The 18,097-nt window shown below is 62.9% G+C and overlaps 6 protein-coding genes across 7 annotated transcripts; 3 read left to right on the forward strand and 3 right to left on the reverse strand.

Moving 5' to 3' along the window:
- Positions 1-53: 53 nt before the first annotated feature.
- Positions 54-5,145, forward strand: CHLRE_12g483900v5 (uncharacterized protein). 2 transcript variants are annotated; one of them, XM_043067803.1, is made up of 13 exons: positions 54-430; positions 547-989; positions 1,162-1,358; positions 1,492-1,557; positions 1,846-1,912; positions 2,160-2,229; positions 2,379-2,413; positions 2,739-2,899; positions 3,135-3,220; positions 3,447-3,463; positions 3,734-3,758; positions 3,957-4,007; positions 4,311-5,145. In XM_043067803.1, exons 2-13 carry the CDS (start codon positions 633-635, stop codon positions 4,412-4,414), a joined length of 1,236 nt encoding a protein of 411 aa, XP_042917898.1. In that variant the 5' UTR covers positions 54-430; positions 547-632; the 3' UTR covers positions 4,415-5,145. The 2 variants fall into 2 exon arrangements, with proteins under 2 accessions (XP_042917898.1, XP_042917899.1); XM_043067804.1 differs by lacking the exon at positions 3,957-4,007.
- Positions 5,146-5,717: 572 nt separating this feature from the next.
- On the reverse strand, positions 5,718-6,913 carry CHLRE_12g483926v5 (uncharacterized protein). The gene is made up of 2 exons (XM_043067805.1): positions 6,559-6,913; positions 5,718-6,511 (listed from the first exon to the last, which is right to left on the reverse strand). The coding sequence occupies exons 1-2, from the start codon at positions 6,682-6,684 to the stop codon at positions 6,467-6,469; spliced, it is 171 nt and encodes a 56-aa protein (XP_042917900.1). The 5' UTR covers positions 6,685-6,913; the 3' UTR covers positions 5,718-6,466.
- Positions 6,914-7,013: 100 nt separating this feature from the next.
- On the forward strand, positions 7,014-9,635 carry CHLRE_12g483950v5 (uncharacterized protein). The gene is made up of 7 exons (XM_001703115.2): positions 7,014-7,246; positions 7,315-7,413; positions 7,518-7,625; positions 7,754-8,041; positions 8,237-8,335; positions 8,567-8,723; positions 8,951-9,635. The coding sequence occupies exons 1-7, from the start codon at positions 7,094-7,096 to the stop codon at positions 9,070-9,072; spliced, it is 1,026 nt and encodes a 341-aa protein (XP_001703167.2). The 5' UTR covers positions 7,014-7,093; the 3' UTR covers positions 9,073-9,635.
- Positions 9,636-9,642: 7 nt separating this feature from the next.
- CHLRE_12g484000v5 (uncharacterized protein) lies at positions 9,643-14,106 on the reverse strand. Its single transcript, XM_001703135.2, has 6 exons — positions 13,830-14,106; positions 12,592-13,392; positions 11,998-12,069; positions 11,366-11,536; positions 11,064-11,176; positions 9,643-10,548 (listed from the first exon to the last, which is right to left on the reverse strand). The coding sequence occupies exons 1-6, from the start codon at positions 13,830-13,832 to the stop codon at positions 10,341-10,343; spliced, it is 1,368 nt and encodes a 455-aa protein (XP_001703187.2). The 5' UTR covers positions 13,833-14,106; the 3' UTR covers positions 9,643-10,340.
- A 111-nt stretch (positions 14,107-14,217) lies between these two features.
- On the reverse strand, positions 14,218-15,753 carry CHLRE_12g484050v5 (uncharacterized protein). The gene is made up of 3 exons (XM_001703136.2): positions 15,612-15,753; positions 15,391-15,525; positions 14,218-15,248 (listed from the first exon to the last, which is right to left on the reverse strand). Exons 1-3 carry the CDS (start codon positions 15,699-15,701, stop codon positions 15,177-15,179), a joined length of 297 nt encoding a protein of 98 aa, XP_001703188.1. The 5' UTR covers positions 15,702-15,753; the 3' UTR covers positions 14,218-15,176.
- Positions 15,754-15,853: 100 nt separating this feature from the next.
- CHLRE_12g484100v5 (uncharacterized protein) lies at positions 15,854-18,095 on the forward strand. Its single transcript, XM_043067806.1, has 3 exons — positions 15,854-16,262; positions 16,641-16,717; positions 17,174-18,095. Exons 1-3 carry the CDS (start codon positions 16,165-16,167, stop codon positions 17,302-17,304), a joined length of 306 nt encoding a protein of 101 aa, XP_042917901.1. The 5' UTR covers positions 15,854-16,164; the 3' UTR covers positions 17,305-18,095.
- Positions 18,096-18,097: the final 2 nt, after the last annotated feature.

Consider the following 18,097-nt stretch of genomic DNA (forward strand, 5'->3'; position numbering starts at 1 on the left):
ATGTCATTGTGACTCAAAACTAGTACCTGCACCTCACCCTTACAACGAAGCATGCAAAGGATAGTCGCTGGCGATTTCCTGGCCTGCAGCGCCATCAAGTACACAACTGCACCCGCGCTCTCGCAAAAGCGTAACCCGCGGACTAAACGCCTTCCATCCTTGGCGCATTGCGATAATAGCTCAAAAGGGAGCGAGGTCTGCGCGGCCGGCATGGCCGGCTGGCAGCAACTGTCCCGCCGCTGTCCCGCGCCTTCACGCGCTGCCTGCTGCTGCGCGGCCTTAGCGCCGGCCTCAGCCCTTCCCTGCCACCCTAGCTACATGTGGTCACTCACCAGTGTGTCCTCCAAGTACTCCAAAAAGCCCCGACACATGCTGGCGCACTCGGCAGCCGGCGGGGACGGCAAGACAGGCGCATCCAACTCGGGGAGAGGTGTGTGATGACAGCACAAATGGGAGGCGCTTGCGGGCGCTTCGCCCATGCTTGGGCTGGTATTTACAACCCCCCCCACCCCCCACTACTGCCCGCTGCCCTCCTGACCGCCCCAGATGAGGCGGTGGTGGTGACGGCCTCCAGTGTGGCCCCACTGCCGCAGCTGCAGCTGCTGCATGGGGGAGGCGCAGGACCCGCACTGATGCGGCCCGACGGCACAGCGGCGTCGGGGGCGGCGGGCGGGTCCGGCGCAGCAGGCGGCGGGGGCTGTGGCAGCGGCAGTCCGGGGGTGCTGCACCAGGTGCACGTGCACATATACGGGGGGCAGGGGCACGTGTCTGGTCAGGGCAGGGGACAGTACGCGGCCGGCGGTGGGGCGGGGTCGCGGGCGGAGTTAGGGGGCGGGGCTGCGGGGACAGGGACGTCGTCTGGCCTGTGTATCGAGGAGGGCGGCGGGCGACTGGACTTGACCCCGGGTGTGGTGCCCAGTCCGCCACTGGGCCAGCCCTACCAGCGCCCGGGACACACACACAGCGCGGGCGGAGCTGGGCCCGGCCTGGTAAGCGGCCTCCTGACTGACCTGAGTCGCTGTGGGCGCGGCATTGGGAAGGCTTGGCACCAGCTTCGTGCTCAAGCCACTGCAGAAGTGTTGTACCAAAGCGACCACAAACGCCAATGCCAGTCTTACCCACCCGGGAACCTGTTTTGCCAATGCCTCTGTACCCCTGCAGCTGGCGGGCTCAGCCGTGGGCGTGGGACCGGCTTCAGCAGCAGCTGCGGCCGCTGCCGCCGCTGGTGGCAGTGTGGGTGTGGTTGGCGGCAGCAGTGAGTCTCTGGGCAGTCTGGATGCGGAGCTGGTGCGCACCTCGGCGCTGTCGGCGGCGCGGCGGGGGCAGCTGTGCGACTCGGGGCTGCCAGACCCAGACATGTGCGTCTGCGGGGTGCGTGGGGGGGGGGGGAGGGCGGGCCAGGACAAGGCGTGTGTGGCTGAAGGGGTGTGCCTGGCCGCCCATGTTTGATCGGGATAGTGGCATGCATGACTGGTCGTGCCACCGCCACAGGTGTGACCTCACGGATGAGAGCGGCCCGCCTGCGCCCATGCCCGTGGTGGAGGAAGCGCTGAGCAGGTGGGCAGGGGCCGGTGGCGGCAGAGCGGAGGGGCTGGGAAGCGGGGAGGGCGGGGGCGTACATGCACGTCATGTTTGTGTATGTGCGCTTGGGTGGGTGGTGGCGACACAATCAGATGGACACGGGTCCTGGGCAGGTGACAGGGTGCCGCGTTGAGGCGGGTGACAGGTGCCCATGAGGCTTCACCTCATGCCGCTCGCCGCATGTCCACGCCTCAGTCCGCCCCTGCTCCGCCTCCACTGGCACCCCGCCCCCACCCCAACCCCGGCTGCTCCTGCCCTGTCCAGGGGCCGCTGGCTGCTGGGGCTGCTGATTGTGCAGTCCACGTCTTCCTTCGTGCTTGACGCATATCAGGTGGGTTGGCGCTGCGGGGTGGCTGGTAGGCGCGTGGGCGCCCACATGAGTGCTGGCACAGGGGCCGCAGGATTTGCGGTCACGCCCGTGCCTGGGCGAGGACGCGCGCACCGTTGACACCGGTACCTGGTGTGGCCATGTGCTTGTGGCGCCTGCACATGCCCCGCCTACCCCTCCCTCCCTCTCCCTGCCCTTCCCCAGGAACCGGCTTAACCCCCCCCCTAACCCCCCTCCCCCACCCCTTCAGGACCTGCTCCGGGACCACCTGGTGGTGACCCTGTTCCTGACCATGCTGGTGGGGGCGGGAGGAAACGCAGGTGGGTGGGGCAGGGGGCAGGTGAAGGGGGTGCTGGGGCTGGCCGCTGCCCACCCGCCTGCGGCCTGGCGACCAAGGCCTCAGATGAGTGCATTACTCATACTTCCACACACACGCACTCATCCGGCCCCACACGTGACCTCTCGCCAGGCAACCAGTCCGCCATCAAGGTCATTCGCGGCCTGGTGGGTGACGCGTGGGGCAAACGTGTTTGTTAAGAAACAACAAAACGAAGCCCGCCCAGACGGCGTCGGACTTACTTACGGACAGTGTGTGTGTAAATGGGGCTAGGACTGTCTGGTTCCATCGCCAGGGTTGGGTTGGGTTGGGTCGGGTTGGGCCGGGGTGGGTTTGGCTAGGTCGGCACCTGATGGGTCTGGGTCTGGTCACGTGGTCTGCCTTTCCCCGATATCCTGCCTGCGCCTCGCTCCACTGCGCCCTGCACCTACGCCCCGCCTTCGCCCGCCCCCAACTCCACAACGCCCGCCTTCCTCTCCCTCACTCGGTCAGGCCACGGGTGTGATCCGGCCCTCCTGGCCCTCGGCCCGCGCCACCTTGCGGGAGCAGGCGCTGGTGGGCGTGCTGCTGGGCGCGGGTCTGTCTGCGGGCGGCTTCCTGCGCGTGTACGCCACACATGGTGACTTCAACAACGCAGTGGCCATCAGCATCAGGTGAGAGCGGGTGGCGAGGGAGGGGAGGAGGAGAGGGAGGGCAGGGGGAGGGAGGAGGGAGGGAGGAGGGAGGAAGGGGAAGGGGAGGGAAAGAAGGGGGGTTGAGGGGATCGGGGAGGAGGTTTGGAATGGCGTGCGTCATTTGGGGAGCACCTGGGCAGCTGTCTAACACCCGCCTTCTCCCCGCTCCTCGCCCCCTCCCGCCGCCCCCCGCCTGCCCCCTCCCTCCCTCTAGCCTGTTCCTGATCGTGATGACCTCAGTCGTGCTGGGCACCGGCCTGCCCTTTGCCCTGGCACGTGCGGGCGTGGACCCGGCGAATGGTAGGTGGGGGTGGGGGCTTCCAGGCATGCCTATTCAGGAAAAGGCTACGGCGTGGTGTGGCGTTGGGGTTGTGCTGTGTGAAAGGGGCGTGCACTGGTGCTTGTTTGCCAGTGTGCCTGCGGTGCTGCCCGACGTACCACTCGTGACTGCCCCACCCCCCGAGCTAATGCCGCCGCGTTGTGCCTTTCCTTGCCTCTCGACTGGCGCTCTGCTGCCCAAATGCAGCTGGGACAAGCATCCAGGTGGGTCGGGGTTGCTTGTGGCACAGGTGACCCCGGGCAGTCCCTGTACGGCCTCCACTGCGACGTCCCCGTCTGTGTCGTGCTGGCAGCAGCCTGTTCCCAGACAAACAGCATTCCATGTGCCGAGACGCGTGCCCGCCATCCGCCATACTATATCCACATACGGTATCCCAGAACTACTGTGTGCCCCTAAACTAGAAATGGTCTATACTGGGCTGTACATAGTCACATACCGTACACTGCCCGCCCCTCCTGGCCCACACCGCGCAGGTGCTGATGGACATCCTCGGAGTGGGTGAGTGTGGGGGCCGGTGGGGTTGCGGGGGCCGTGCGGAGGGGTGAAATGATGGATGATGAAAATGCCATTGAGCCGCATGGAACTTTGCGGCCGCAAATCCACCGCCTTTTCACCCCACACCCTCCATCCCCCCAACACACACACACACACATACATATGCCGCCCTATGCCCATGCTTCCGCTTTTTGCCTATAGGTGAGCTCGACTACGACCAGCGGGCGGGAATCTGGGAATTAGGCGTGCTGGGTAAACATTGTTTAGCGCGCCCAGGGTGCGGAGCATGGACGCATACAGGTGCATCGCGGGGGTCAGGCCGAATGGTCGCCCGTGGGGTTACAGGCTTATCGCGGGTAAGTATGACTACCTGGGTCACGGCAGCCACGCGACGCTCGGTAAATTGGTAGGTATCGGTAAGTAACTCTGGCGTCGTCTGCGCGGGCGTTCGTTTCGTTTTCTAACACACACACAAACACACATACACACACGCATACACAGCGTACACGCTGACCGTTTCTTGTGCTCTTTAACACACACACTCCTGCCTGGCAGCCATCACGTGCGTCACCTGCAACTTCATATTGGTACAGCTGGCCAGTGGCATCGCGGCCAGCAGTGCGGCGGCGGCGGCGGCAGCGGCAGCTGGTGCAATGTGAGGGCAGTGGGCGTTGGGAGCAGTGGGCGCAGCGTAGGAAGTGTAGGGTAGTTGGGGGCGCATGCCTTGGCGCAAGCCGGGCGCACGACCAGGCGGCGCGTGCATGCTAGAGAGAGGAAGAAGCTGACGGAAGGCCAGACCTGTGAGACTGCCGTGTGTTATCCTACTGTGCATGGGGTTGGGAGTGGCTGCAGCAGCCCTGCACAACTTCAGAGCCACACCATGGCAGGTTTGGGCATGGTATTTACGTATGGTGTTCATAATAGTGGCACAGTATTGGCCCGGCACGGCAACAGTGAAGTGCTCGTGCATTCGGCAGAGCGTATGCAGGAGGGTGCTGCCATGAAAGGTCATGGCGGGTTGGCACCGGCACCGGGGGTACACCTGGTTGGTGCAGAATTGCTGCTGGTGTAAGCAGTGACAGAGTCGCTCGTCATGACGCGCTGAACGTAGAAGTGGTAGTGGTGTTGCAAGATGGGACAGATGCTGGTGGACGTCGGAGCGGCTGAGCAGGGCCGGGGGGGGGGGGAACACTCGTCAACTAACAGCTGAACACTTGCCAAACACAAGGGGTTCCCGCACTCTTGCCTTGATCGGCTTTCCATGCTCATGGGCAGCGCGCTCGCACGTACAGGAGAGGTGCGGGCGCCATGGCATGCCGCGTGTGGGCTTGATACCAAGGGGTGCCTGTTTGGTTTCCCATTGTCCCTCGAAGGTCGTTACGCTTCACTACCAGAGCCAGCCATGCAAGCCAAAGAGCACCAAGCCAGGGGACATGCATACAGTACAGCACCATCTTCTCCTGGTCTCGGTGTTTAACGGGGCCCTAGGGTCCGCCCCTCGTCCAGGCGCCGCGCCCCACCCGCACGGAGCGGCCACCATCCAGCGACGGGACCGCCTTCGCTCTATGCGTTTATGACCAGGGCTGACGCAGGGTAGTATGGGGCTGAGATAATGCCGCCATGACGCTGATTCCCCGCCTCCCTCGCCGTGAGAGGTTGTGCGTGGTTGGTGGCTTTGTGTGTGGGCAGGATGCACGCGTGGGCAACCGTTCTAGTACCTGGACGCTTGCGCCCTGGTTAGTGCGTGCGCTGTGCGTGTGTCCTGCGGCCTAGACGTTTCCCGGCACTTCTGTGCCTAGGCTTGTGACGTTGAGGTACAGCGGTGGGGCTCTGGCGGGTTGAGGCTTGGCTAGGACTCACTGTGCGCGGAGTCACACGGACTTTGCCCGCGGGAGGGTTTGCAGCAAAGTCGGGGTTGGTGGAGTCATGTTGGGCCCTGATAGCATGTGATGGCTCGGCGTCTTCGGGTGCTGGGACTGTCCCCTCTGTAACATCCGCATTCATGCGGCAAACACCACTCGCATTCGCATTCGCATTCGCATTCGCATCTACGCAATTCAATGACACTAACAATCCATACATCATACAGTACGCGGCCGGCGGTGGGGCGGGGCTACGGGGTCAATACGCACACTCTACCAGCGTCAGCAGCACGGTCCTACGCCTAGCCCCTGTACATCCTTGCACACTCGTGCAGTGAGGGTCAACGTCTTCGCCCAACATGGTGTGGGCACGTGTACAACACACTGCGTGTCGTATGTGTGTGTGTGGGTGGGGTGGGGGGGGTATGTGCCCGAGCCCATTAGGTCCCAAGAGTCAAGGAATCGTCGCCCAACCCAGAAATGCAGTGCGAGCTCCACGCATATCCTGCGGTCTCGGTCATCTGGGAGGTGCTGTCGGTAGACGGAGGGGGCTCCCACGCCTGCCTACACTTTGGCTATGGACGATGCTTCAAGGAACCGAACGCGCACGATGCCAGACAAGGCGGCACGGCCTACCGACACGTCCAACACCGGCACGCCAACCCACCCACCATGCATCCACAGGCCAGGGCGAGGGCCATGGTGGCTGGTGTGCGGCGGCTGCACGAATGGGGCTCGCTCACCCGCCATCCTCCGCGAATCAATGCAATCCCGCATTGCAGCGTCCTCCCCAACAAGTCCCCCCCCTGCCCAGCCCCCCAGCTGCTCGCCAGTGGGGCGCGCGCGGCCTCATGAGCGGCCGCTGCAGAGCCCATTCTCCCGCCTCCTGTCCACCTGGCAGACACGTACCACAGCGGGCCCAGCTCCCTCCCGTCCCTCACCACTGCGCCCTCAGGCCCTCCCGCTCCCGTTCCTGCTCCCGTTTCGGCCGCGGCCAGCAGCAGCAGCACCCGGTGGATGGCGCCGCCCGCCGCGGACAGCCACTGCTCGCCTGGGGGCGGGGGCATAACTGGTGGGTGGTTAACGACAAGTATTGTGCGAAGTGCTGCGCTATTCTGGGCCCGCTGAGACAGCTTGCGTGGAACTGGTTGCCTCGAACCCGTGCACAGCCGCAACCATCCCCCGCTTTTTGAAGCCGCTGTTGTGGCACCTCCTTTGCAATCGGCACGACTGCGTTAAGGCTGCCCCGAGGCCCCCCCCACCACCCCCTCCCCGGTCGGGACTTTTCATGTCTACGTCACTGTGGGAATAAAACAGGGGCGGGTTAGTATTATTTGCAATTTGCTGCACAATTTGTGTCTGTCAGGTACGCCTTGTCACATGTCTTTGCAATCGTCAATCCGTGCCGACTCAAACTGCACGCTGCCAAACAACCCTGTCTGTGTACTTTTACCTGTTGACTTTATTGTAGCAGCCATGGCCTCGTCTACTTCCTCTGCTATGGCCAAGTGGGCCGCGCAAGCCGCGCGGGGCTTTGCTGCTGCTGCTCCGAGCTCGGGCAAGGGCCGCAAGGTCGCCGTGCTGGGTGCTGCTGGCGGTATTGGCCAGCCCCTGTCCATGCTCATGAAGGTGGGGTGTCGGGTGCTTCCGGGATTTCGCGCACACTCTCTCACTGCAACACTTCGTCGCGCGCGCAGATGAACAGCCAGGTGTCGTCTCTGTCGCTCTACGATATTGCTGGCACCCCCGGTGTGGCCGCTGATGTCAGCCACATCAACACCAAGGCGCAGGTCAAGGTGGGTGCGCATGCGCGAGAGCGATGCTCCGATTGGTCGTTATGCGACGCCGCGAGGCATCTTTCAGCCTAGATCTGACAGTTGTACCTTTGGATCCTCTCCAGGGCTTCGACAAGGACGGCCTGGCTGAGGCCCTGCGTGGGTGCGACCTGGTCATCATCCCCGCCGGTGTGCCCCGCAAGCCCGGCATGACCCGCGACGACCTGTTCAAGGTTTGTAGGCGCGCTCAAGGGATAGAGGACTGATGTCGCGCCGGGACAGGCGTTCAGGTGCATAGGGGGTGTCACCCTCGACCAGCATAAACCCCTGACCCCGCCTGACATGTGCCCGCCACCCACAGATCAACGCCGGCATCGTGCGTGACCTGGTCACCGCCGTGGGCCAGCACTGCCCCGGGGCCGTGCTGAACATCATCTCCAACCCCGTCAACAGCACTGTGCCCATCGCGGCCGAGCAGCTGAAGAAGATGGGCGTGTACGACAAGCGGAAGGTGATGGGCGTGACCACCCTGGACGTGGTGCGTGCCAAGACCTTCTACGCCGAGAAGAACGGCCTGGACGTGGCCAGCGTGGACGTGCCCGTGGTGGGCGGCCACGCCGGCGTGACCATCCTGCCGCTGTTCTCCCAGGTGGGCCGGAGTACATGTGGCAGCCCACGGTGTCAGCCCGACACCGAGGCAAGGGAAAATGTGGGACTCGATGCGAAGCGCAGGACTGATGTCATTATCGGCACGGCACCCGCAGCTCGCTCTGAACGCCTGCCAGTGGCCAGTCCCAGCTTGCTGCTTGCTCACTCTGCGTCTGCTATCCCCCTCACCCCACAGGCCACCCCCAAGGCCACCATGTCGGCTGAGGTGCTGGACGCGCTCACCAAGCGTACCCAGGACGGCGGCACTGAGGTGGTGCAGGCCAAGGCCGGCAAGGTGCGGCCGCGGGCCCGGGGTCGGGGCGGGTCGGCACTAGAGCAGGGAGCACAGGCATGTGCACCGGCTTGGCTGCTGTCGACCGCAAGTGGGAATGTGGAGCAACTAGGGGCGGGCACATCACAGCAGGGTGGGTCGACTGCAGGTCACCAATGTGCTGATAGCTGTCTTGGCAGCGGAATCCCTTCGACGACCTCCGCCCCTTCCTGCCCCCCCCTCATGCCTTTTCAGGGCTCGGCCACCCTGTCCATGGCCTACGCCGCCGCCCTGTTCGCGGACTCGTGCCTGCGCGGCCTGAACGGCGCCCCCGTGGTGGAGTGCACCTACGTGGAGTCCACCGTCACGGACGCGCCCTACTTCGCCTCCAAGGTCAAGCTCAGCACCGAGGGTGAGACAGCGCCGCAGCAAAAGGGAATGCCGTCGCGGGACCTTGTGGGGAAGGTTTGTTCAATGTGGGACGGGCTCCAAGCGAGGGGGGCCCTCAAGCACGAGGGTTACGCACGTCATTTTTGACAGCCAGTGGGGTAGTACGGGCCTGCAACCCCAACGGAGTGCATCCGCCGGGGTGCCGTTTACGGTGTCCTGACATCAGATGTGCTGTTCACGCCTATGCAGGTGTGGACAAGATCCACGACCTGGGCCCGCTGTCGGACTACGAGAAGGCCGGCCTCAAGGCCATGATGCCCGAGCTGCTGGCGTCGATCGAGAAGGGTGTGCAGTTCGTCAAGGGCGCCTAAAGCGGTGCTCAGCGGTGCAAGATGAGAGCGTCTGCTGCTTGTGGCGCCGCGTTACGGCCGGATTGGGACCTCTCCTAGCCTAGGGTGGGCTAGCCAGCCTGCAGCGAAGGGTGTGGTGTAGTGCTCGTATGATGCTTGGTGTTGTGTGTTGGCAGAGGCGGGGATGGTGTTTGTGGCGGCGGCGATTGCCGGCGCAGCGAGAGCGAGAGGGAGGATGCGCACCAGGCTTTACAACTTGAGTCAACGTGTTCGTTTCGGATTGTTTGGCAAACAGGCCACCTTGGGTGGGCTACCTTGTCATTGTGTGTAAGCTTCTTGACGGTGAGCGCGTCAACCAGTCTGTTTGGGCCAGGCCGTGATTATTCGCACGGGTGTGCGGATGGCGCACCAGCAAAGCAATGTGTCGCGTGTTAAGGACAGCCCTTGCTGTCGCCCTTGGACTGCCACTCCTTGATTACAGCGCAACTGCGGGGCGCGGGCGGCTCAGTGCGTTTTGGGGGCAACTCTGGCACCCGCCTCCCCGGGAGCGCACCAGCAACAAGATGGTCAGTAATACACGAGAGGTGCAGCCATCCAAGTGCGTTACATGCAAATAATGTCACTCCGAGCTGTGCTGCTAGCCTCAGCGGCCGTGCACGGGCTCGCGACGTCGTAATCGGTAATGTCGATCTCCGCCCTGCGGCAATCACTGCAGCCGCTGCTATACACCTTGCTGCCCGCCCGCCAGCTCTCAGTCTACAAGTGTTGTCGTGCGGCTCATCTACACCGGATGCTCGGGGTGCTGCATTGCACCGCACTCCGTATATGCTCTGCCTCGCGTCACCCCTGAGCCATGTTCTCACAACTGCGCCCCCAACGGGATGTCCTTGTGGGCGGTGGCGAAGTAGTCTCATCATTCTGCTCTCGAACATAAAACTCGTCACAAGGTCTCTCATAACCGCACAAACCGCCAAAATTGAAGCTGCCCCGTACGAGTGGGTTGCCAGCCACAGCCCCAAGCAGCTTATAGCATGGGGAGGCTCATCCCGCGCACACACACACACACACAGCGCACACGCAACACAGCACATCCCGACGCACCACGGCCATTCCGCCCGCACCGCGCACGCGCCGTTTATGCTCCGACTCCACGCCCTGTATACGCCCACCCACACCTCCTCCCTACATCCAAGCCCTGTTCCCGCCAGTAAGCCCCCACGTCAGCCCCACCTCCGCATTAGGCGGCCGCCAACCTCACTACCACCACCTCATCTGCTTTCTCTCCCCATTTACTTCATGCGGAACACGTACTGCATCTTGTCCTGCTGCGCCGCCAGCAGCTCCTCGGTGCGTGCCATCCACTCGATCTTGCTCTGCTTGGCCAGCTCCATGGCGCCCGGCAGCGCCTCCGGGTCCGCCAGCAGCTCCTGCAGGTCCAGCGGGGCGGCGGCGCCGCGCGAGGAGCCGCTGGAGGCCGCGTCGCCAGCCACCAGAGTTCTGAGGGTGTGTGCGCATGAGGATTGGGGCAAAGGTCATTCACAGGCTGAAAGCACGCGGCATTGCATTCGGGCAGTTTGGGACGCAGGGCTGAGACGGCGTCCGCAGTTAGTGAGCGGCAATCCTGTCCTGGATGAAGTGATGCATCTGCGAGTGCGTCTTGCCTCCGCCATGGCCCTCCCAGCAGCGCCCCCTCCTGCTGTCCAGCGTCAGCCCCCACACCCACCCCCACCCCCATGTGTGCTGGCGGCCTATGGGCTGCCACCAGCAGCTTGCCTGTCCCCAATCCAAACCAATATCCAAGAATCTATGCCTGGACTTTGACCGCCCCTGTTCAGAAGGATTGGTCCCGTATATACTATGTGCCGTCGTATAGCAGGTGCCGTCACCCTTTCCATCCATCGCATCCCTTGGCGCCCCGACGCCCATGCACCGTTTCTGCTTTCTCCCTGTCCCGCACACTCCTACAGCAGCAATGGCAGCAGCAGTAGCAGCTGTTGCGCTGTGTGACTCACCGGTAGCTGCTGACCAGCTCCCGGTAGGACACGGTGCTGCTGTCGCCCGCCACAGCCAGGTCCTTGCCGTTGCCGTTGCCGCCACGGCTCCACTGAGCCCAGCGGCGGCGGACCTGGACGAGGAAGACGTCCAAGGGAAACGGGATTATGGGGAGGGCGATTGGGAGAGCAGGGTTTGGTAATATGTCTTGTCTTGCGTCTGAAACCAGCAGGCCACGTCATACGCTCGCTTATCTTGGCCTTCCGCTTGCTATCCTAGCGCACCCAGTACGGTCCACCCAGGCCCTCCGCTGTCCGCTTACCTTCTCCTCGGTGGTGAGGAAGGTGCCGTGCTGCACGCCGAAGGGGATCATGCCGCGCTTCTTGTAGGGGGCGGCGCGGTAGAAGTCAATGATCTCGTACAGCGCGCCCTTGAGGAAGGAGCGCGGCACCACCAGGTCCAGCAGCCCGTGCTCCAGCAGGTACTCCGCAGTCTGGGGGGGGAGTAGGTGGAGGGCGGGGCAAGGGGGTGAAGGGGGCGAGGGTGAGGGAGAGGGGAGGGCCATTTCCAGGCCGAAGGGAAAGAGATATGGTGCAGTAGGGCCGTAAGAGCAGTTCCGAGGGTCGACGCAATAAGGCAGCCGCGGTGCGCCGCACGACGGCAACTGGCAAGCCGCTCCTCAGTCAACGCTAGCTTCCACATCCCACCTCGGGGCCACGCCATAACATATATATTTTCCGTACTGACGTGTTTCCTATCTTCGTCCTACTCGCCGACCCTTCCCCTGCCGCGCCTGGCCCCAAGTTGCACCCCAACCATCCACCAGCATTCCGCCAATCAGCCTATTCACCCAACCCCCTTTCCTCTTCTGCTTTTCCACCCGCGGTACACCCGACGCCATCTCCACACGTGCGCCCGCCTTTACCCGCCTTCTGCCACCCGCTGCGCCCCCACCTGGAAGTCGTCGGGCAGCTGCTCCTGCAGCGTCTGCTCAATCACACGGCGGCCCGCGAAGCCGATGATGGCCTGAAGTGGCGACGGTGGACGTGGGGTGGGCAGGGCGTCAGCGTCAGCGGCAGTTGGCAGTTTGTATGCAATACCCAACTCATATGAATTTGACCTCTTGGCTAGACCACCTAGGCCAAGCAGTGCGGTGCATGCCGGTTGATATACAACAGGCCCCTCCCTGTCGATGAGTACCGTAATGTGCTCGTCACCTCGGTTGCGCTCATCACCCGCGCATTGCGGAGTCAACGCTGCACTTGTGGCTATCCAACTTCACATCACACCTGGCCTAGGGGCGTCTGCTTCACGTCATAAGGCCGCTGGTTCCACACCGCCCAGCGCCCAGCCGTCTTAACACACATGCCAACCAACGCGCACATCTTCTTAACACCATGCGGCGTAACCCCAAACATATTCCCCTCGCTCCTTCCCCGTGCATACAACTTACTGATATACGCCCCTCTTGGCTCTTGGACCGTTACGCGCCGGCGCCCCAACAAGCACCCGCCCCCGCATTCCCACGGCCCCGCACGCCCACCGCACCTGCGGCTCGGCGATGATGACGTCTCCCAGCATGCCGAACGAGGCCGTCACACCACCGGTGGTAGGCGAGGTGAGGATGGCGATGTAGAGCAGGTTAGCGCAGTTCTGGTGCACGTGCAGCGCGGCGCTGATCTTGGCCATCTGCATGAGCGAAAAGATGCCCTCCTGCATGCGAGCGCCGCCCGAGGTGCACACAATGATGACGGGCATGCCCTCCTGCGTGGCGTACTCGATGAGGCGAGTCAGCTTCTCGCCCACCACACTGCCCATGGATCCACCCATGTAGGTGAAATCCATGACGCCCAGCGCCACGGGGATGCCGTGCAGCAGGCCCGTGCCGGTGCGCACGCCGTCCTGCAGCCCCGTCTTCTCCTGCGCCTCCTTGATGCGGTCGGTGTAAGACTTGAGGTCGGAGAACTCCAGCGGGTCCACGGGGCTCAGCGTCTCGTCCAGCGGGCGCCAGGTGCCGGCGTCAATGAGGTGGTTGATGCGCTCCATAGAGCTCATCTTGAGATGGTAGTTGCAGCCAAAGCAGATGTGGTGGTGCTCCTTCAGGTGCTTGATGTACAGGATGGTGCCGCACTTGTCGCACCGGGTCCACAGGCCCTTGCTGCGGTCCACAGCCTTGGCGGACTTGCCGGCCTCAGCAGCGGCCACCGGGTCCAGAGCGGGCGACATGGAGGGGTTGACGGAGATGGGGCCGGTCACGATGGGGCTGCCGTTGGCCTCGCCCGCGGCGACCACGCAGGGGGAGCCCGAGCGGCCGGGCACGCGGCCCACCATCGGCTTAGCCTGCGGCGCCTGGAGCAAGCGGGGAGGGAGTTGGGCGGGCAGGCGCACGCAGCAGGCATGCGTTGGGGTAGCACGACGGGCAAAGCAAGCGTGCCGGCGACCGCGGCAACTAGGAGCTCTGGAAGGAACACACGAGTGCCGGCATATCCATATGACGCAAGGCTGAACTTGGTTATAAGTACTGGTCCGGGGGAAGCGGGGTGCGCCTCGCAGCAGGCGTTTAAGATGGGATTCGCGCTCTAACGCCTCCAACGCTCCCAAAGCTCTCCCTTGAAGATCGGGTGCGATTCAACCCCCGAGATATCGCATCATTGACAATCTAGCTGTTCATATTCTTGGCAACGCGCGTAGAGGCGCTTGGCAAACGCTCGTGCAGCAAAAATGCCGCCGCGCCAATGCCACCGCTGCGCCGGACGCATGACCATGCCCGGCAAGCCCACACGTACCATCCTGACTCCATTGCAACCACGCTGCGAGCAGCAGGTCCGCGAGGTCTGGGCGGAGAGCATTTTGACGAGGACGCCCGAGCGTTAGATCAGTAATCTAGCAGCTGCTTAGCTCTGTGCAAGGCAATACCCTCAATTGGGTGGTAATTGGCGCGGCTTGGCACAAAAGCTGAGCTCGCGTGGGGCAAGGATAGGTAAAAGTGCTCGCTGACAAGGTGTCAAAACTTGCGTTTGGTGCTGCTGCGCTATTGCAGCAATAACAATGACGCAAAGCAAGGACAAAGCGTGCTGTGGAGGGCGTCAACGTTCCTCGTGCAGAGCAAACTATGCGATGGGGCATCGAGGGGCGACGAGGGCCTGGGGCCGATTCAACACGCCTCAGCAGACATTGGAAAATTTTCATTTGAGAGCCATGCAACCAATAATTGGGGCCTTCCTGCGGCTGGAGCTTCACTGTGTTTTGCACCTAAGCCCGCCTGCTGTGATGCGACTCCCTGAGCCCTTTGCAAGCGTACCAAGTCCAGGGCCTGACGTTGCCCGACCCCTTCACCCATCGCAATCTCGGTGTACAATGGAATGAGCTGGGGTCGCAGAAACGACACGCACCGTGGAAACACGTTGTTTACTGACCCATGCACGGGTCCCTGGGGGTCCCATCTGCCCGCGGCACTGTCTTTCCTTGGCTGTCAAGCGAGGCGTCGCCAGCAAACGCATATGCATTGTTCTCCCAACATTATGTGTTTTGCTGTCATCGCTTCTGCAAATCATCGCAGGTGACTATGATAACGCTGCGCGTGCGCCCCAAAGATGCTGACGCTCCTGACCCCTGCCTGCACACTGCGTCCTTCCCTCCCCCCCGGTCCGGGTGTCGGCGCATGGCTCAGCACTGGCTGGCACCAACCGCACATGCCACACTACTGCCCCCGGATGGTCAGTGCCCATGCACGTGCAGCCTCCGCTTCAGCGGAGGCGCCGCCAGCTTGCTTGGCCAGCAGGTGCTTGGCCCCGCATAACCAGCACCTGCCGCCGGATTCTGCCGGGCCCTGCGGCCGTAGGCAACGCCGCAACGAGCGCTGTGCGCTTCCCGCCCAGCCGCGCCATTGCAGACAGCCACCGTCCACCTTGCGCCGCTCCTGCAGCCCCGCTTCGCTCCGCGACGCTCCCCCTGCCCAACCCGCCATGCTGCTGTGCTGCTGGCTGCTCTATGCCAAGGCTCGCTGACGCTGACGCTGCCGTGCTGCGCTCCTGCAGTCCGCTACACGCGCACTACGGGACCCCAGACAGCGCCAGTCCCAACTCCACGCGTTACACATGGCAAGTTGCCGTGAGAGCCGCCACCTGGCTCCTTTACTTCTTCATCTTGCGCATCAGGCCCGCCAGCTCCTCACGCTTCCGCTTGCCGCGGATGTGGGTGCCCAGCTGCGAAAGCAATCCGACGGGAACGGTCGTCAGGGGCGCCGCAAAAGCATTTTTCCTTTTGCAAATGCGATCCCTAGCTTGCCTCAGCACAGGGCCTTTAACTGAGCCCGCAGGCGGCAGCCGCCAAAGATGCGTCGCTCACCTTCCGCTTGGCCACCTTCAGGGCGCGCTTATCCTTGCCAACCTTCAGAAGCTCCATGATGCGCTTCTCGTAGGGGGCCAGGCCGGCCACATCGCGAATCACCTCGCGGACGAACTTGACGCGCTTGCCAAGACGCTGCAGAGCACCGCCGAAAGCCCGGTAAGCATGAATTCACATGAATAAGGCCATATAATGCTTCTGATGCCTTTACAGCGACTTACCCCCTTGGTGCGAGACGGGCGCACAGCCTGCTCCCGCTTAGTGACCACATGGCCCTTGTTAAGGCCCACGGCCAGTCCGGTGGCGACCATTTTAATGCTTGTCTAGGAGAGGGAGGTATGCGGGGCGTCCGGCCTAGTTCAGGGCTCGCCGCCCGGGCAGCCGTACGACGCATTGTTTTCGCTGCTGTGAGGCCGCCCCGCCCTGCACTAAAAATTAAAACAGACTCCTGAGGTACCCATACTGTGTACGATAATTAACTTTCCTCCTCGACCGTCTTTTACGCCACTCCGGCTGCGCATCTTCTCGTGCGAGCGAGCCTGAGTCCTTATCTCCATCAGTCGTCTCACTTTGCATCACAAGCAAGCTTCACGGTCGGGGGCCACCACGCTGACGGGCCTTGTACCCGGACAACTTTTGAGCACGCTCTGGGGCCTCCCATACGCTTCTTGGGGCGCTTCATAACGCCCTAGTCTCCGCCCGCGGCAGCTCGGCAGCACTCAGATAGCGCATAGCGGAGCACGCTGTTGTAGCGCCTAGACAGCCAGAGGCACCATGGAGGGCGAGGCCACTGACTTCTTTGCGGCGACGTTCAGTATTGAGGAGGAGGACCATACCCTGGCCAACTCGCTACGCTTCTTCCTCAACAAGAAGTGCGTGGATAGGCAGGGGAGGGGGGAGAAGGAGGCGGGTGCTGGGCGGCAGTATATGGGCTGGAGAGTTTGGAGCACTGCGGTAGCGCCTTGGCAGGGCACCGTGCGTACCTCGACCCGTGGTGGCGCACGCAGGGGTGTGTGCAGGCGTACCCGCGTCCGGCCGTGTTTGTAGAACGTGTATGAAGACGTGTCCAGGAGGGTCGGAGTCGGGCATGCACCCGCTAATTGCTGGGTGGGCCTGTATCGGTTGTTGGCAGCACTGCTCTTGGCTGCGCTGGAAGACGCCACACGGCCAAGCCGCCCGGTCGGCCTCCAAACCTGCAAAACCCAGACGTGCGACCAACGCGCCTCCCCCCGTCATCGCCCCTCGCTCAGTCCACACGTGGCGTTCTGCGGCTACAGCATGCCGCACCCCTCCGAGGAGTTGGTCAACCTGCGCGTGCAGACCACAGGTGCGGCGAGGGGCGTTGGCCACACCAGTGAGGTGGAAAAGTCAACAGTAAGGGTGGCGGGAAAGGATGAAGGGCAGCGAGGGCAGAGAGCCGTAGGCTCGGAGAGCGGGACTGCCGCAACATAGGCAGCTTGTACGCGATGCCGCTGCAGGAGATGCCGAGTCTGGCTTAGTGCTTGTGGATACCTTATGTGCGGAGGAGTGTCCTAGTTGCCGTGGGGCACTACTGACCGTTTACGGAAGCCGCGGACATCAGCCCCAAGCACGGTAATAGGTAGCTTGCAAGCAGAGGGCTGAGCGCGCGTCCAGTTGCTCCACGTGCTTCGCCAGGACTGGCCGTGCCCACCCTCCCCCTCCTCACACTTTACTACTTCATCTGAGATGCTCACAACCCTACCCGTCGTTCATGGACAGCCATAACTCGGGATTGATGTCGACTCCCCCACTGTCCTCGCAGGTAAGGTGACGGCCATGCAGGCGGTGAAGGCGGCGTGCGAGGACGTGTCGCAGGTGTGCGGCCACATGCGGTCCACGCTGCAGGACGCAGTCCACAAATTCCAGGCAGAGGAGGCGGCACGCAAGCGGTAGAAGGTGCCAGCGGCAAGAGGCAGGTGTAGCAGGACGAGGCGGGCAGGCGTGTAAGCGGACGGTGCAAGGCTTTACATGAGTACGGAGAATCATCGAGTGCGTAGAAATGCAGAACAATGCGGGGAAAGCAGTTGTGTGCAGTTGACTGGACTTCATGGAGGCGACGGTCAGCGTCGTAAGGCCTATCGAACAAGAAAAGGTGGCTCTCTAATGGTGCATGCTCATGAGGCGCCCTTGGGACCGCTTGCTCCTACTTCCTCTCCAGACTACGTGCGCATTCTCTTCATAAAGCATCCTCGGTTGCTTGGACCTCAATCCATCCAGCGAGTGCACGAAGAAGAAGAAGATGGCACCCCACGGGCGCACCCCGGGAACATAATCCGATGGGTTAGGGAGGCAGATGGACAGATGTTACCGCACCATTGCTGTTGTTGTCTGGATAAGATTGCTGTTGAAAGGCGGGAGAAGGCCACGTGGAGGAGGAAAGCGCAGCGCCGCCCAAGAAGCGGCGCAAGCTCACAGGCTGAGGAGCCGGCTGGTGTCTAGGTAGCGGCAAGGGTAGCGGTCCGCGGTGGGGCTGGCAGGGCATGCGTAGCGGCATGACAAGTACGGTAGTGCGGCTGTTGACAACTATGCTGCGTCTGGCTGCGGTTGGCTCTGCTGTGGCATCGCGATTGCTATGCACCTGATTCGGCGATGTGCCTGTGGAAACCGACCCCGGCTATGTCCAGGCGATGAGGTTGTTCGGCCTCAGACTGTGGAGGGGCTCAGCCCCTTTTCCGTGACCGGGGAA

The sequence above is a fragment of the Chlamydomonas reinhardtii genome, chromosome 12 (genome assembly GCF_000002595.2).
Source record: "Chlamydomonas reinhardtii strain CC-503 cw92 mt+ chromosome 12, whole genome shotgun sequence".
NCBI classification, from domain to species: Eukaryota; Viridiplantae; Chlorophyta; class Chlorophyceae; order Chlamydomonadales; family Chlamydomonadaceae; genus Chlamydomonas; species Chlamydomonas reinhardtii.

What these genes read in the sequence shown, in the direction of transcription:
- CHLRE_12g483950v5 (XM_001703115.2), top strand. Translation starts at nt 7,094, where the DNA reads ATGGCCTCGTCTACTTCCTCTGCTATGGCCAAGTGGGCCGCGCAAGCC. An exon ending in CCCTGTCCATGCTCATGAAG is followed by an intron (nt 7,247 to 7,314) that starts GTGGGGTGTCGG and finishes TCGCGCGCGCAG; the next exon opens with ATGAACAGCCAGGTGTCGTC. An exon ending in TGCAGGCCAAGGCCGGCAAG is followed by an intron (nt 8,336 to 8,566) that starts GTGCGGCCGCGG and finishes ATGCCTTTTCAG; the next exon opens with GGCTCGGCCACCCTGTCCAT.
- CHLRE_12g483900v5 (XM_043067803.1), top strand. Translation starts at nt 633, where the DNA reads ATGCGGCCCGACGGCACAGCGGCGTCGGGGGCGGCGGGCGGGTCCGGC. An exon ending in GGGCTGCCAGACCCAGACAT is followed by an intron (nt 1,359 to 1,491) that starts GTGCGTCTGCGG and finishes CCACCGCCACAG; the next exon opens with GTGTGACCTCACGGATGAGA. An exon ending in GCAGTGGCCATCAGCATCAG is followed by an intron (nt 2,900 to 3,134) that starts GTGAGAGCGGGT and finishes CCCTCCCTCTAG; the next exon opens with CCTGTTCCTGATCGTGATGA.
- CHLRE_12g484000v5 (XM_001703135.2), bottom strand. An exon ending in TCATCATCGCCGAGCCGCAG is followed by an intron (nt 12,070 to 12,591) that starts GTGCGGTGGGCG and finishes TCGCCACTTCAG; the next exon opens with GCCATCATCGGCTTCGCGGG. An exon ending in GAGCTGGTCAGCAGCTACCG is followed by an intron (nt 10,549 to 11,063) that starts GTGAGTCACACA and finishes ACACACCCTCAG; the next exon opens with AACTCTGGTGGCTGGCGACG.
- CHLRE_12g483926v5 (XM_043067805.1), bottom strand. Translation starts at nt 6,684, where the DNA reads ATGCCCCCGCCCCCAGGCGAGCAGTGGCTGTCCGCGGCGGGCGGCGCC. An exon ending in GAGGGCCTGAGGGCGCAGTG is followed by an intron (nt 6,512 to 6,558) that starts GTGAGGGACGGG and finishes CGTGTCTGCCAG; the next exon opens with GTGGACAGGAGGCGGGAGAA.
- CHLRE_12g484050v5 (XM_001703136.2), bottom strand. Translation starts at nt 15,701, where the DNA reads ATGGTCGCCACCGGACTGGCCGTGGGCCTTAACAAGGGCCATGTGGTC. An exon ending in GCCCGTCTCGCACCAAGGGG is followed by an intron (nt 15,526 to 15,611) that starts GTAAGTCGCTGT and finishes GGTGCTCTGCAG; the next exon opens with CGTCTTGGCAAGCGCGTCAA. An exon ending in TGAAGGTGGCCAAGCGGAAG is followed by an intron (nt 15,249 to 15,390) that starts GTGAGCGACGCA and finishes TTGCTTTCGCAG; the next exon opens with CTGGGCACCCACATCCGCGG.
- CHLRE_12g484100v5 (XM_043067806.1), top strand. Translation starts at nt 16,165, where the DNA reads ATGGAGGGCGAGGCCACTGACTTCTTTGCGGCGACGTTCAGTATTGAG. An exon ending in CGCTTCTTCCTCAACAAGAA is followed by an intron (nt 16,263 to 16,640) that starts GTGCGTGGATAG and finishes CCCCTCGCTCAG; the next exon opens with TCCACACGTGGCGTTCTGCG. An exon ending in CCTGCGCGTGCAGACCACAG is followed by an intron (nt 16,718 to 17,173) that starts GTGCGGCGAGGG and finishes CTGTCCTCGCAG; the next exon opens with GTAAGGTGACGGCCATGCAG.